This window comes from Urocampus carinirostris, chromosome 2, assembly GCF_059441175.1.
Source record: "Urocampus carinirostris isolate Australia breed hairy pipefish chromosome 2, RoL_Ucar_1.0, whole genome shotgun sequence".
NCBI lineage: Eukaryota > Metazoa > Chordata > Actinopteri > Syngnathiformes > Syngnathidae > Urocampus > Urocampus carinirostris.
Window position 1 is genome coordinate 53046027 of NC_142350.1, and position 11259 is coordinate 53057285.

Below are 11259 nucleotides of genomic sequence, written 5' to 3' on the forward strand. Positions count from 1 at the left end.
AGTATTGTGAGTCCTATTTTTATAAAAATATTTTGAGTTGAACGCAAGGATTCTCTAAAGGAAATTGTCAACTCTACTATGCTTAACATGAAATTTTATGTCTATAACAAGAATTGGGCGACAGCCATTTTGAGGAGATGACATAACAAATGCTCACACTGCAAAAAAAGTAATATTATCAATTGGCAGAAAATTACAATTATTATATATACAAGGTAAACTGTGAGAATAATAATATATTTGGACAAAAACAAAAAATGTCAATACAGTAAAAAAACAAAACAAAAAAATGCTAAGTTATACAAATGAAGACTCTGTGAACACTTTTTTATGTTAGCTACCTTGTCTAATTGCAGCACACAAACACATCTTTATTTTGATCATTTTACAATGAACAATATTAAATTTCAGGGCAGAAGTTTTGCTTTTACTTAGGTCTTTATTCCAATAAAGACTTCGGAATTACCTGAATTGTCCAGTTTATTGCAATAAAAAATGAAAAAAAACAAATCAAATAAACAAATGAAAAAACAATCTTAGGAGTCAGATCATACATGATAGGGGCGATTTATACGTAAATGGATTTGTTATAAAATCATGTCAAATCTATGTTTATTTCTTTTATTTGATTTTCAATTCTGTTGCTCTTATGGTGAAGTTTCGCCATTCCGGATGCGGATCTCTCTGGCCATTCTGCACAACTCGCAGAGACTGCAGAAAAATGTCATGAGGGCATCGTTGCAAATTGTACCCTGCAAATAAAAGGAAAAAATAATCAATAAGGCACATTATGGAATAATGACGAAGCAGGTTAAGTGATAGGAACAGAGCAGAGTTTAGGGGAAAAAATAATTAGGGTTTGTAATTTCGATAAATACCACACGATGATGCTATAGACACACGAAATAATTGACCAGCCGATGACGTCAAAACAATCCTATATTGTTAATTTATTTTGCAAACAAAAACATACAAAAAAAACAGACCAATATATTTTTTTAACTGGCTAGTGTCCAATGTCGACCAATTTCCCAACTTCAAAAGTAGTATAAAATATTCCTAAAAATTTTTTTACGTATCTTTATTTTTAATTTCTCCAACTTATCAATATATCAGACTCGATATATATTTTTTAGGAAATTATTGGACCACAAAATGTTCAAATCAGATCAGATTGGCATGTCTAAACAAAAACAAAAAACTCAAATTAACTGAGCTTGCTTGTAACATGTACATGACAAATGCATACCTACCAACACGACCTCTTTATGTGTTACACTACCGCTTTTCTCCCCCTAAAATTCTAACCGCTTTTTCAAATTTTAACGTATTGTATTGGGCCGTAAACAGACCAAAGTCACCGGTATGAGTTTTAAATTTGATTGAATGTAATATGCATACCACATTAACACGCAAAAGGTTCCCAGTTTGAGACCGGGCGGGAACATTCGCTGGCCTGGAGAGGGATGGGGCCACCAGGCTGTACTTGCCCAAGACACACCACAGGAAATTGTGCCACTAAAACTATAGTGGTTAAGGGAGACAGCCACCCACACACCGTTGCTTTTGTGAATGCTGCTATGACAGGATGCTGGTTCTTCCTCAATGGTTTACACACAGTATGATAGATCGATAGATACTTTATTCATCCCTGCAGGGAAATTGACACTTCCAGCAGTATCCTTTTTTGAAAAATAAAATAATAGAATAAAATACAAAAAAAAAATACCCAATATAACGTTTTGCTATAGAGTATTTAAATAGTGCTACGGAAAATACACACTGTAATAAAAATAGGGTAAAATGCAAATGTGGGGGTGGGGTTTAATGTGGGCTTTTACTCCCCCGGGTGGAGTTAAAGCGCCTCATGGCATGAGGAAGAAATGATCTCCTCAGTCTGTCCGTGGAACAAGACTGTGACAGCAGTCAGCCGCTGAAGCTGCTCTACACTCCCACTTTACACGTTAGACTACCGCTTTACGACTCTTGAAAATGCCTACGGCTTTTAAAACAAATCTACTTTTTAAATTTTAAACAATGAAAAAATCTTGACTCGAAACTAGTATTCTAGTTTGCCATTTCCGATTTTAAAAAAAACACTTGTTATTTCCTTTTAATATTTTAGATACGGATTTGTTTTCACGCATTAAATTGGTAACATCTCCTGCTTTGTAATGCTTTGTCAGACTTTCTCAATTCTTATCCCACAAAACAAATTATATCGAAGCAGCATATTCAAACAGAACAACACATTTTGACTTGGCTTACTTGCAACGTGTGCACATTACATAAGAGGTGCACAATTGCACCAGAGTAAGCAACCGTTCCTCTCTTGTGCAACGATCTAATGAAATCAAAGACCTTGTTCCCCTCCAGGTTTGGACTTCTGCATACCTGAATGCCATACGTGAGCCTCATGTGGGTCCTCATTGCAGTCAAACCGCCCGGTACGCAGCCCAAGCAACAATTCTCCCCGTACTTGTCCGCTGTGTAGCAGGCCAGGACAGACGGGCACAGACAGCCAAAAGCACCTGCCCCAGGAAAAGTATTAAAGTGACGGTGTGTAAAAAAAAATCACCACTAGAGATTGTTATAGCTTAGAATGGAGCTAAAGTGTGTGCATTTGAAGAAGACATTACAAAAGCCCGAAGGATACCACATGGCAAAATTTGGATGCCTAATTCTATTTTTTGGAGGGCATTAGCAAGGATGAATTTCAGTTAGTGACAGGAAAAGAAAGCTGGTAATAATCCCCGAGTACAACAACAAAAGACAGAGTAAGCTTGATCCACCCGGAGCGCCTGAAAAGAGGGAATAGCTGGAGTTGGTCAACAGTGGTGTGAGTGGTTAACTTTAGCAGCAACCACGTACAGCTACTAAAAACACAAGTAAAATATTTCAATGTAGATTTCAGTGTACCAGAATTTGTTCAGTGCAGCTTACAAAAACTATAATGGCAAGCCATAGCATGCAGCCAAGTGGCTAATATAAATGGCTAGAGAAGAAAACAGTGAAAAACAGTTATGATATCGGGACTCAGCGACTATCACATTCTGGAGCTGGTGTAAGTGACTAACCTTAACTGCTAGCGGAAAAGCTTCAAAGAAAGCCATTAAAAGATTGCCAAGTAGAATTTGTCAAGCTATGGGTCCCTGAATCAGAATTTTCAGCTACGTTTAGTTGTGGAAGGCGAGTGACATTGAAAGATGAAGCAAGCTTTTACACCGGGCAGCTTTCTATAAATATAGCCGCTAGGAGCAAGCCTTAGCCTGCAGCCAAGTGGCTAATACATAAGGCCAGAGAAGGAAACAGTGAAAAAAGAGTGGAGGAGATCTGAATCAAATAACTCGGTGACCGTCACGTGCAGCTCTGCTGTGTTTGGAAATTTCCCGTTATGGACTAAAATCACTGCCGGGACAAGCTACCTTCGCAAAATAATTCTTGCTTCCGTAGTAATAAGATAATGGCCAAATATGACAACTATTTCAGGTTGTTTAATATGATTATACATTTCTAAATCTACAAGGCTAATTATTTCAATCAATAAGGTTTTATTTAAATGAATTAATTTTACACAAGGAGGGGTCGCTACATAATGGACACTGGGGCATTAAAGGAATAATGAATATAAGTGGAAGTCATTTTAATACTTACAAATTAATAAATCGCTGCAGCAGGAGCAGAGGCCGGTGCTCCACTCTCCTGTTTGGACATTGGTGCCATAACCGCCGGCGCCTGGTTGACTGGTTACAACTGGGTTGGACATTTGGGACGCAGGTTCTGATTCACAAAAAGTATATATATATATATATATATATATATATATATATATATATACACATTATATATTATAAATACATACAAAATGGTAGAGATTTTACGATGAATACATCTTTTTTTTGTTTACAGGAGGGAAAAATGACCTGAATCTGAGTCCTGCCACATTGTTGGCTGTGTTTTTTTCCACATTAGAGGGTGAATAATAAGCCTATAAAATGAAGCCTGGTGTTATTTGTGCGGTATATCAATGTACACTTGATTTTACGACAACTTTTCTGTCAAGACCAGTTTTAAGTGGCTAGAGAATAGTGTAGGCTTTTAAAAAGTAGTTTATCTACCTTAAAATATAATAATAAAATTATATTTTATATGTGGGGAAATAATTTACATGAAACTACACAGCAAATAACTTAAAATATCAATCAAAGAAAAAAATAAGCTCCAATTTTCATCCATTATCAATAAATGGAATATGCTAAGATTATCTGTGCTTACTCATTATACCAAATATTTTTTTGTATATCTTTTGTATAAAGTCCGTAATAGGATGGTATTTTTATTAAACTGAAATATTTATGTATGGATAAATTAACAATAATAAATCCAGTTTTTGTTCCTATTGTAACCCTGAAAGATGATACGTGATAATATAAATCAATTTTTAAAACATGTTTTCATACAGTTAAATAAGAATAATAAATAGTCCTCATACAACAGCCATAAAAAAATATAAACATAAAAAACATTTGAATAATAATACATTTTTAAATAGAACTGATCAGCCATAAAGAAATAGCATAATTTAAAAATATAGTTTAGGCATAACAGCCGTAAAATAACAATTAAAAAAAAATTGTCCTTATACATCAGAAATAAAATAATAGAGTAATAATAAAAATAGTATTAAGCATCTAAATGTTTCACTTTGAGTTCTTTTATGACTATTTTCTATTTCTCCTCCGACCTAACAGGATTTTCAATCATTATAAAAGACAATACCAAAAAAATAATACAGTACTCTGCATAACAGGTCAAGTAGAATAGCAAAATGGGTTTTCCATAAACGTTGTCTAAATCCTATATTCAATTCAATCTGCAGCCAATACGTCGCTTCTGGAATTCATTTCAAAAGACAAAGTTCAAACGTATCCCTCACATTTACCGTTGCTATTTTGCAAGGAAGTGAAGAACAATCTGCGACTTACCAGAAGGAGAGCGCGAGTATGCTCTGACCCTGCAGAAAAGGTGCAGCTCGTGGCCGCACAGGAAGTTTGGGGTTCTAGTTGAGAAATGTTGATGAGCAAAACCAAATGGCTGAGAAGGATGATGGTGTTGCTCGGACAATATTTAAGCGTAACTGCTGCAGAACACTAGCTTTAGGTGGAATCTTTAGTTTTGAACAGCTATCTTGCACATAATATTGTTTTTTCTTAAAAAATGTTCTATAACCAAGGTAATCATGCCAATAGCAAAATAAAATAAGCACTAAAACATTCGATTTCGTTTCCCGACTTTATTATCTTGCTGAGTGAATGAGAAGAATATAAAAAGGTGTATGAATATTTTGTGTTGATGTTTCCAGACCATATCCTTCTTTCACATTACAATGTGAAAAGCATACATGTGGCATGAAACAATTTTTTAAAATGCAATAAGGGGAACAAGCTAAGACTATGGATTTGCTGCTTTCACGTTGGCTGCTTCTGCAATTTGCTTCAGTTTCAGCTTCTCCTCGGCTTTCTTTTTCTTTACCTCCTCAAAGACCTGCGGGGGCAACCACACGAGAATTAAAGGCCAGAATAAAACAAAACAAAAAATTAAACATAAAGCTAGGCACCGGTGACACATGTAATTTGCTGTCTCATACCCCGCTCTCAGCAATAATTGACTGGGGATAATGGATCACGGCCAAAATAGTGCCGTTCATTTTAGCTGGAGCAAAATAGCAAGTTCAGCAGCCAGAACTGAGAAAAAAACGTGCTCTTGCAACTGCAGCCCTAAATAATAGTCAACCGGGGGTAATGCCGGTCCCTTCCTGCAGCAATATGTGATTGGGGATAATGAATTCCTGACGCACAAATGCAGCTCATTTTAGGCAGATATACAGTAAGGGCAAAAAATTAGATGCTAAACCGGAAAAAAGTGTGCCCAGCCGTTCCCTGTTTGCAGCAATTTGCAATCAGGTGTAATGGATCTCAGCTACACAAGTGCAATATTCTTTTTGGGAAACGAACGGAAAAAAAAAGTTGCAAGGCCCGACTAAAGCATTCTCTGCTCTCCTAGCCTGCAGCTATATGCAATTGGAGATGATGAATTGCAGCTGCACGAGTGCAGTTCACTTTTTGGTGAATAGAACGGCAAAAAAAGCAGAATATTTTACAACCTGCATGCATTGAGGTGGCAAAGTGAGTAGCAAAGGACTATAGTATGTAGACAGTACGGTATATATTGGCAGCCATGAACATTGACTTGACGCCGAACAACAGGAGCCGCTGTCGAGTCCGCTACCTTGATGCAGAAGGCCTTCTTGGCCTTCCATCGCCGGGTGGCCCTCCTGTAGTACTCTGGCGGGAAAGTGTACGTGATGCCCAGCTCCTGGCACACCTTCTCATAGGCATCGTAACGCTCCCGACGCAGATTCTTCAGCAGCTTGTTCCTTTTATCGATGGCCATTAACATGCGTCTCTTGTTGGCCTTATCCTGCAAGACAAAAATGAGGGCACGATTGTCTCAGTCAAAACGCTGAACGCAGAGGAAATAATAGCCGGATTGTGTTGAAAAGGTGGACTTTTTCCGACCACGACCTTCTGTGTGAGGCAAGATTGACGCAGGATATCCTGTTGTACGCATTTGTGTGTGTTTGTGAAACGCCACAGAAAGGAAACAAGCTGACACTCAGGTTCACATGAACCACGTTACGAATTGGATCAACTCACCTTATGATGTTTGAACAAGTGCTCCTGGAAGTTGCGGATCCTCGCCGTCAAGATGGCCACTGCAGCGCATATACAAACCAGGAGAATCATTCAATGCACACAAAAAGTCGCTTTTGAGTGAAAAAAAAAACCACACACGTTGCACTTCCACGGAATTGCGGTCACTCTCGTCCCGCTGCACCTTGGCGATCAGCTGCTCCTTTTTCACGGCCAGCTTTTCACTCTGGGGACACAAACAAGCACATGGAAAGAATCACAAACACACAATAAAGTTGTTGGGATGAAATAGTTAAGAACTTACACAAGACTAATATCAAACAATTGAAAGATCGTTATATCATCTTTGGAACCTATTCTACTATCTTATGTCTGGCAGTCACTGGCCTGGATTTAGCGCATATTTTGCCCTAATGTAGCAGGTAATGAGAACTATCTTGCATATAATGCCAAAACCCTTTGCAGCTAATGTCATATTCACCATGAATACTACGGACAATGCTTGCATTTAAAAGATAAGCGCTAGCCGCTAATGCTAGGTTTTGCATAGTTGCCTTACGTTAAACCATGCAAAAATCAGACCAGGGGTCAGCAAAGTGGTGCCCACTTGAGTAACCCATGGTCTGGTTCTGAAAGTAACTTACCAGTGATGGGTTATAGTGTTTTATCCAGGAAATTTGATTGCTAACTGGCGTGATGTTTTAGTAGTTGACTAAGCCTCGTTTAACCAGATTTTCAATATTTACTACTTGGTAATAACATAGTATAAACATAGTAGTAAAATGAAAAGTAGTTATTTCAGAAATAAAAATCAAACAGGAAGCCCTTTGCGCTAATCAGTAACAAAACATTAGCTCTCATTTTAAAACAGGTTTGTGTCCAGAAAGTAGTTATGTATGTCAAAAGTTCGCAAGTTGGAAAACGAACTCAGACAAATTTTTATCTGAGTGTTTTATTTTGATATCAAAAGTTAAATAAACTAAAACCACTCAGTTTTTCTCCTGCTGCTTTTTTTTAATATGCACACCTGTTGCTTGTCTGTGTGGGTGTAAGGCAGTCGCATGGTAGGAGTTGATAAACACAAAAATACAACCAACTACGGAGAGTGCGACTTTTAGGTGTGAAAATACAGTAGTTGTAATAGTTTTCTTTTTTTAATTAAAGAATTGAGATGAAACTGAGATTGCAATTGAGTTAAAAAAAGAAACATCGCTATTGTAATATATATTTATTCAAATGGTGAATTTTTTTGCCGCATCGCCCACTTGTACCTTACTGCCATTGCAATCCATGAAATAACTTACATGACTCGCCAGCTCCAGCGAAAGAAGTCGTTTGACAACGTCATCTGTCCTGCATTGACAATAAAATACATTTTTATCACACAAACCTGTTTTTGTCCAGAATGTGCTCAACTATAAATGTATTCAATTTTGAACCTTCCTATCAAAAACGTCTGACATGTTCAATGCGATTTTACAAATCAGAACTTGTTTTTTTTTATTGTTCCTTTCTGTCATGCAGGTTTCAGATCAGGGGATGGTGCATTGGTGGTCTTTCAGTTTTTCAGGGCCGATATGATCATGAGTACAGACACTGCCCGACCAACGAACGAGTTAGGTTCCGGACAATCGTTCGTAAGTTGAATTTGTTCGTAAGTTGCTTCAGTGCTATATTGTGTATGTTTAAGGTTTGTATGACTATGTTTAAGGCTTGTTTAAGTAACCTGTATTATTTTGTACTATAAAAATAACCATTTAATGAAATAATAGGCTCAATAAAGATAAATAAAGTTGGGTTTAACTTACTTTTGGAGGATGCGCTTCAAGAGGTCCTTCGCTGTGGTAAAAAGTGGCCGAAAAAAAGCGTTCCAACCATTTTCTCAACCGAATTAAGCTTTCTTATTCTACTTTCGTTTCAAAAGAAACAGCTCGCCTCTTCTTTACACTTTACACCAACCATATTGAATGGATGCACGAGATATTAAACAATAAAAACGTATAAGTTCTTGGCGCGCTAGCGATACAGTATACGTGGTTATGATTACACACGGACCAGGAAGTAGAAGCCGGATTTTTTTTGGATGCTGGGTGACCGCACATAGCGCCACCACATTCCGGTAGCGGCGGAAAGAAGCACTACAGTAATGTCCTCTACTCGGAAAAAGGTGCAATGTCCGGATATTTTTCGACATCCCGAAAAAAAAATATCGAATCTGCCGGAATCTGTAAGTCGAATGTACGCAAGTCGGGAGGCGTCTGTACTGTATTAAGAAGAGGCCGCTTCTTTATCTTAATTACCCCAATCAAGATTTTTTAATAAACACATAATACAAACTACGATCACGACACTCATTCTATCTGAAGCGTAGCGCTGAGAAAGATGGGAAAATCTGAAGGGGAGTCGTATTCTGCAGGTGAGTCGGAATTGGGCAAAACACTGGTGTTTCCTGCTTAATTAAGTGTGTGCGTCATTTACTTGACAAATCAGTCAATGGTGGTCACAAAGGGTGTGGAGAGAAAAGAACGCTGATTGCGAATGTGAAATGTAATCACAATAAAAAAAAATTGTGACAGCCCTAACTTTCGCTCCAGTATGTGACTGCGAACAGTGCAGAGTGGAGAATTCCTGCTTCAGAGGCTCTCCCAGTTTCTTATCCAATCAGAAATGGCGAATGGGTTGCGTCAGAAACAGAAGAGGAAAAAAAGGCTAGGGCTGGCTGTTGCTCAGTGTTGTGCTTAATATAGGCTTAATAAAATCACGATACCGAAATCTGTCAAATTCTCCAATATTGGTGCAGAAAATCAGCCGTCTCGATAATCAATCGACCTCTATTCTAGACTTTTAATGATTAAGGGCTATACAAATACACATAACTCAACATGACTTTAGCAGTGTAGTTTGTAACATTTACGTTTGAGCGAGGGGAACGGCGGTGTAATCCATTTTCAGCAAGGAGGGAGGGAGGTCGCTGAGTTGGCTCTCAGGAGCTGGAACGCAAAGAAGTGAACAACAGGCAGTCAGTTATAAGTGAGTTTTACCGTCCATTTAATGTAAGATAAATTACCTGCAATCTTTTTCCTGACGGCTCGAGCATAATGTCTGACTGGTGCTGCTAGGGCAGAGGATCCTGAAGGTTGAGAGAGAAAAGAGACATTCTGTGCTACGGTATTCCCTCAATTTTCACGGTAAATCAGGTACATGAAGATCCATATTAAGTGAATTTCTGCAAAGTAAGAACCATTAAACATATAGATTAAGATATATAGGCACAGTTCATTTGGGATATTTTAATATCACAAATTTCTGTGGGACTTGTCGTGCAGAGACAAATGATAAATGAAAACTCCAGCTTCCTCGCTAGAAAAGAATCAAATGTATTGACTGACTTTTCTAGGGTATTTCCGCTTGACTTTCTGCGCCTGTGGCTAAAATGGCAGTTAAATCCATCCATCCATAGTTAAAGGCAATGCTTCTGAAGAGCATTACTGCAAGCGTACTTTGTGAACAGACTACAGCAATGCTAAAATGTGACAGTCTATATATAGTGATGCAATAGATATTCATCCTATTGTAGTGAATGTTTATGCTTCTGAAAGGCCAGGTACTTCATACTTCATCTCATGATTTAATTTTTAATTTTTCAGAAAGACACGTTACATATGTGTACAGCCATTTTAAGAAGATAAAACAATATTAGTTAACGGTGAGAAACATCAAGAAACTCCAACATTTGGTACTTTATCATTCGGTAATAATACATTCTACAGTTAAATATGCTTAAATTCGCCATTTAGAAAACATAAATAATAATCAAATATTATCTAAAAATAGAAATTCATGCATTTAGTTTTAATTCGCCGATCCAAATTGTCCCTAGGTATGAATGAGCAAGTGAGTTGTCTGTGTGCCGTGCGACTTTCTGGCAACCAGTTCAAGGTGTCCCCTGTCCACTGCCCGAAGATAGCGGGGTTGGACTCCAGCATCCCCGCGACCCTGCTGAGGATAAGCGGTTCATATAATTGATGGATGGATAGTTTTAATTCGGGTTTTTACGTGGGTTTCGCGTACGCATTTCTTGGCACCTAGCGCCTTCAGTGTAGCGATTATTATATACTTGATGTTTTATCATTGCAATCGACTATTAAGATACATTTTGGGATTCCAATAATAGATAAAACAACATGCACGTCTCGCTTCCCTCGTTTTTTTGTTATTATCACCGTGCTGTATTCTTACCGCCGCTGACCCAGTGTCCGGACAGCAACGCCGAGCAACACGATTGTGGAGTAGGTGAGCTTTCTTTAAAAACGCTCACCGAAGATCTCAAAACAGCTCTAAAAAAGATATTCGACAGCATTTTATTTTAGACAACGTCACACACTAGGCAACAGTGAGCCCGGGGAGAGGAAGGAAATCTCTCGACCGCTAGATGCGCGGCGCCATTTTAGTTTGACATGAACAATCGAACAAGAAAGGCTGAACGAGTCCAGAGCTCATCGATCGGTTAAGGAAAATTGTTCGCCAAATGAAGCAGTACAAGATA

At 38.0% G+C, this 11259-nt stretch overlaps 2 protein-coding genes across 7 annotated transcripts; both read right to left on the reverse strand.

Moving 5' to 3' along the window:
* Positions 1–419: 419 nt before the first annotated feature.
* Positions 420–5147, reverse strand: ponzr11 (plac8 onzin related protein 11). 6 transcript variants are annotated; one of them, XM_088327074.1, is made up of 5 exons: positions 4986–5003; positions 3924–3988; positions 3655–3780; positions 2395–2531; positions 420–752 (listed from the first exon to the last, which is right to left on the reverse strand). In XM_088327074.1, the coding sequence occupies exons 2-5, from the start codon at positions 3967–3969 to the stop codon at positions 648–650; spliced, it is 414 nt and encodes a 137-aa protein (XP_088183200.1). In that variant the 5' UTR covers positions 3970–3988; positions 4986–5003; the 3' UTR covers positions 420–647. The 6 variants fall into 6 exon arrangements, with proteins under 6 accessions (XP_088183200.1, XP_088183199.1, XP_088183202.1 ...); XM_088327073.1 differs by lacking the exon at positions 4986–5003 and adding an exon at positions 4943–4974; XM_088327076.1 differs by lacking the exon at positions 4986–5003 and adding an exon at positions 4799–4862.
* Positions 5148–5278: 131 nt separating this feature from the next.
* mrps15 (mitochondrial ribosomal protein S15) lies at positions 5279–11188 on the reverse strand. Its single transcript, XM_088327072.1, has 8 exons — positions 10953–11188; positions 9781–9843; positions 9628–9703; positions 8018–8066; positions 6855–6939; positions 6717–6775; positions 6289–6480; positions 5279–5544 (listed from the first exon to the last, which is right to left on the reverse strand). The coding sequence occupies exons 1-8, from the start codon at positions 11071–11073 to the stop codon at positions 5452–5454; spliced, it is 738 nt and encodes a 245-aa protein (XP_088183198.1). The 5' UTR covers positions 11074–11188; the 3' UTR covers positions 5279–5451.
* Positions 11189–11259: the final 71 nt, after the last annotated feature.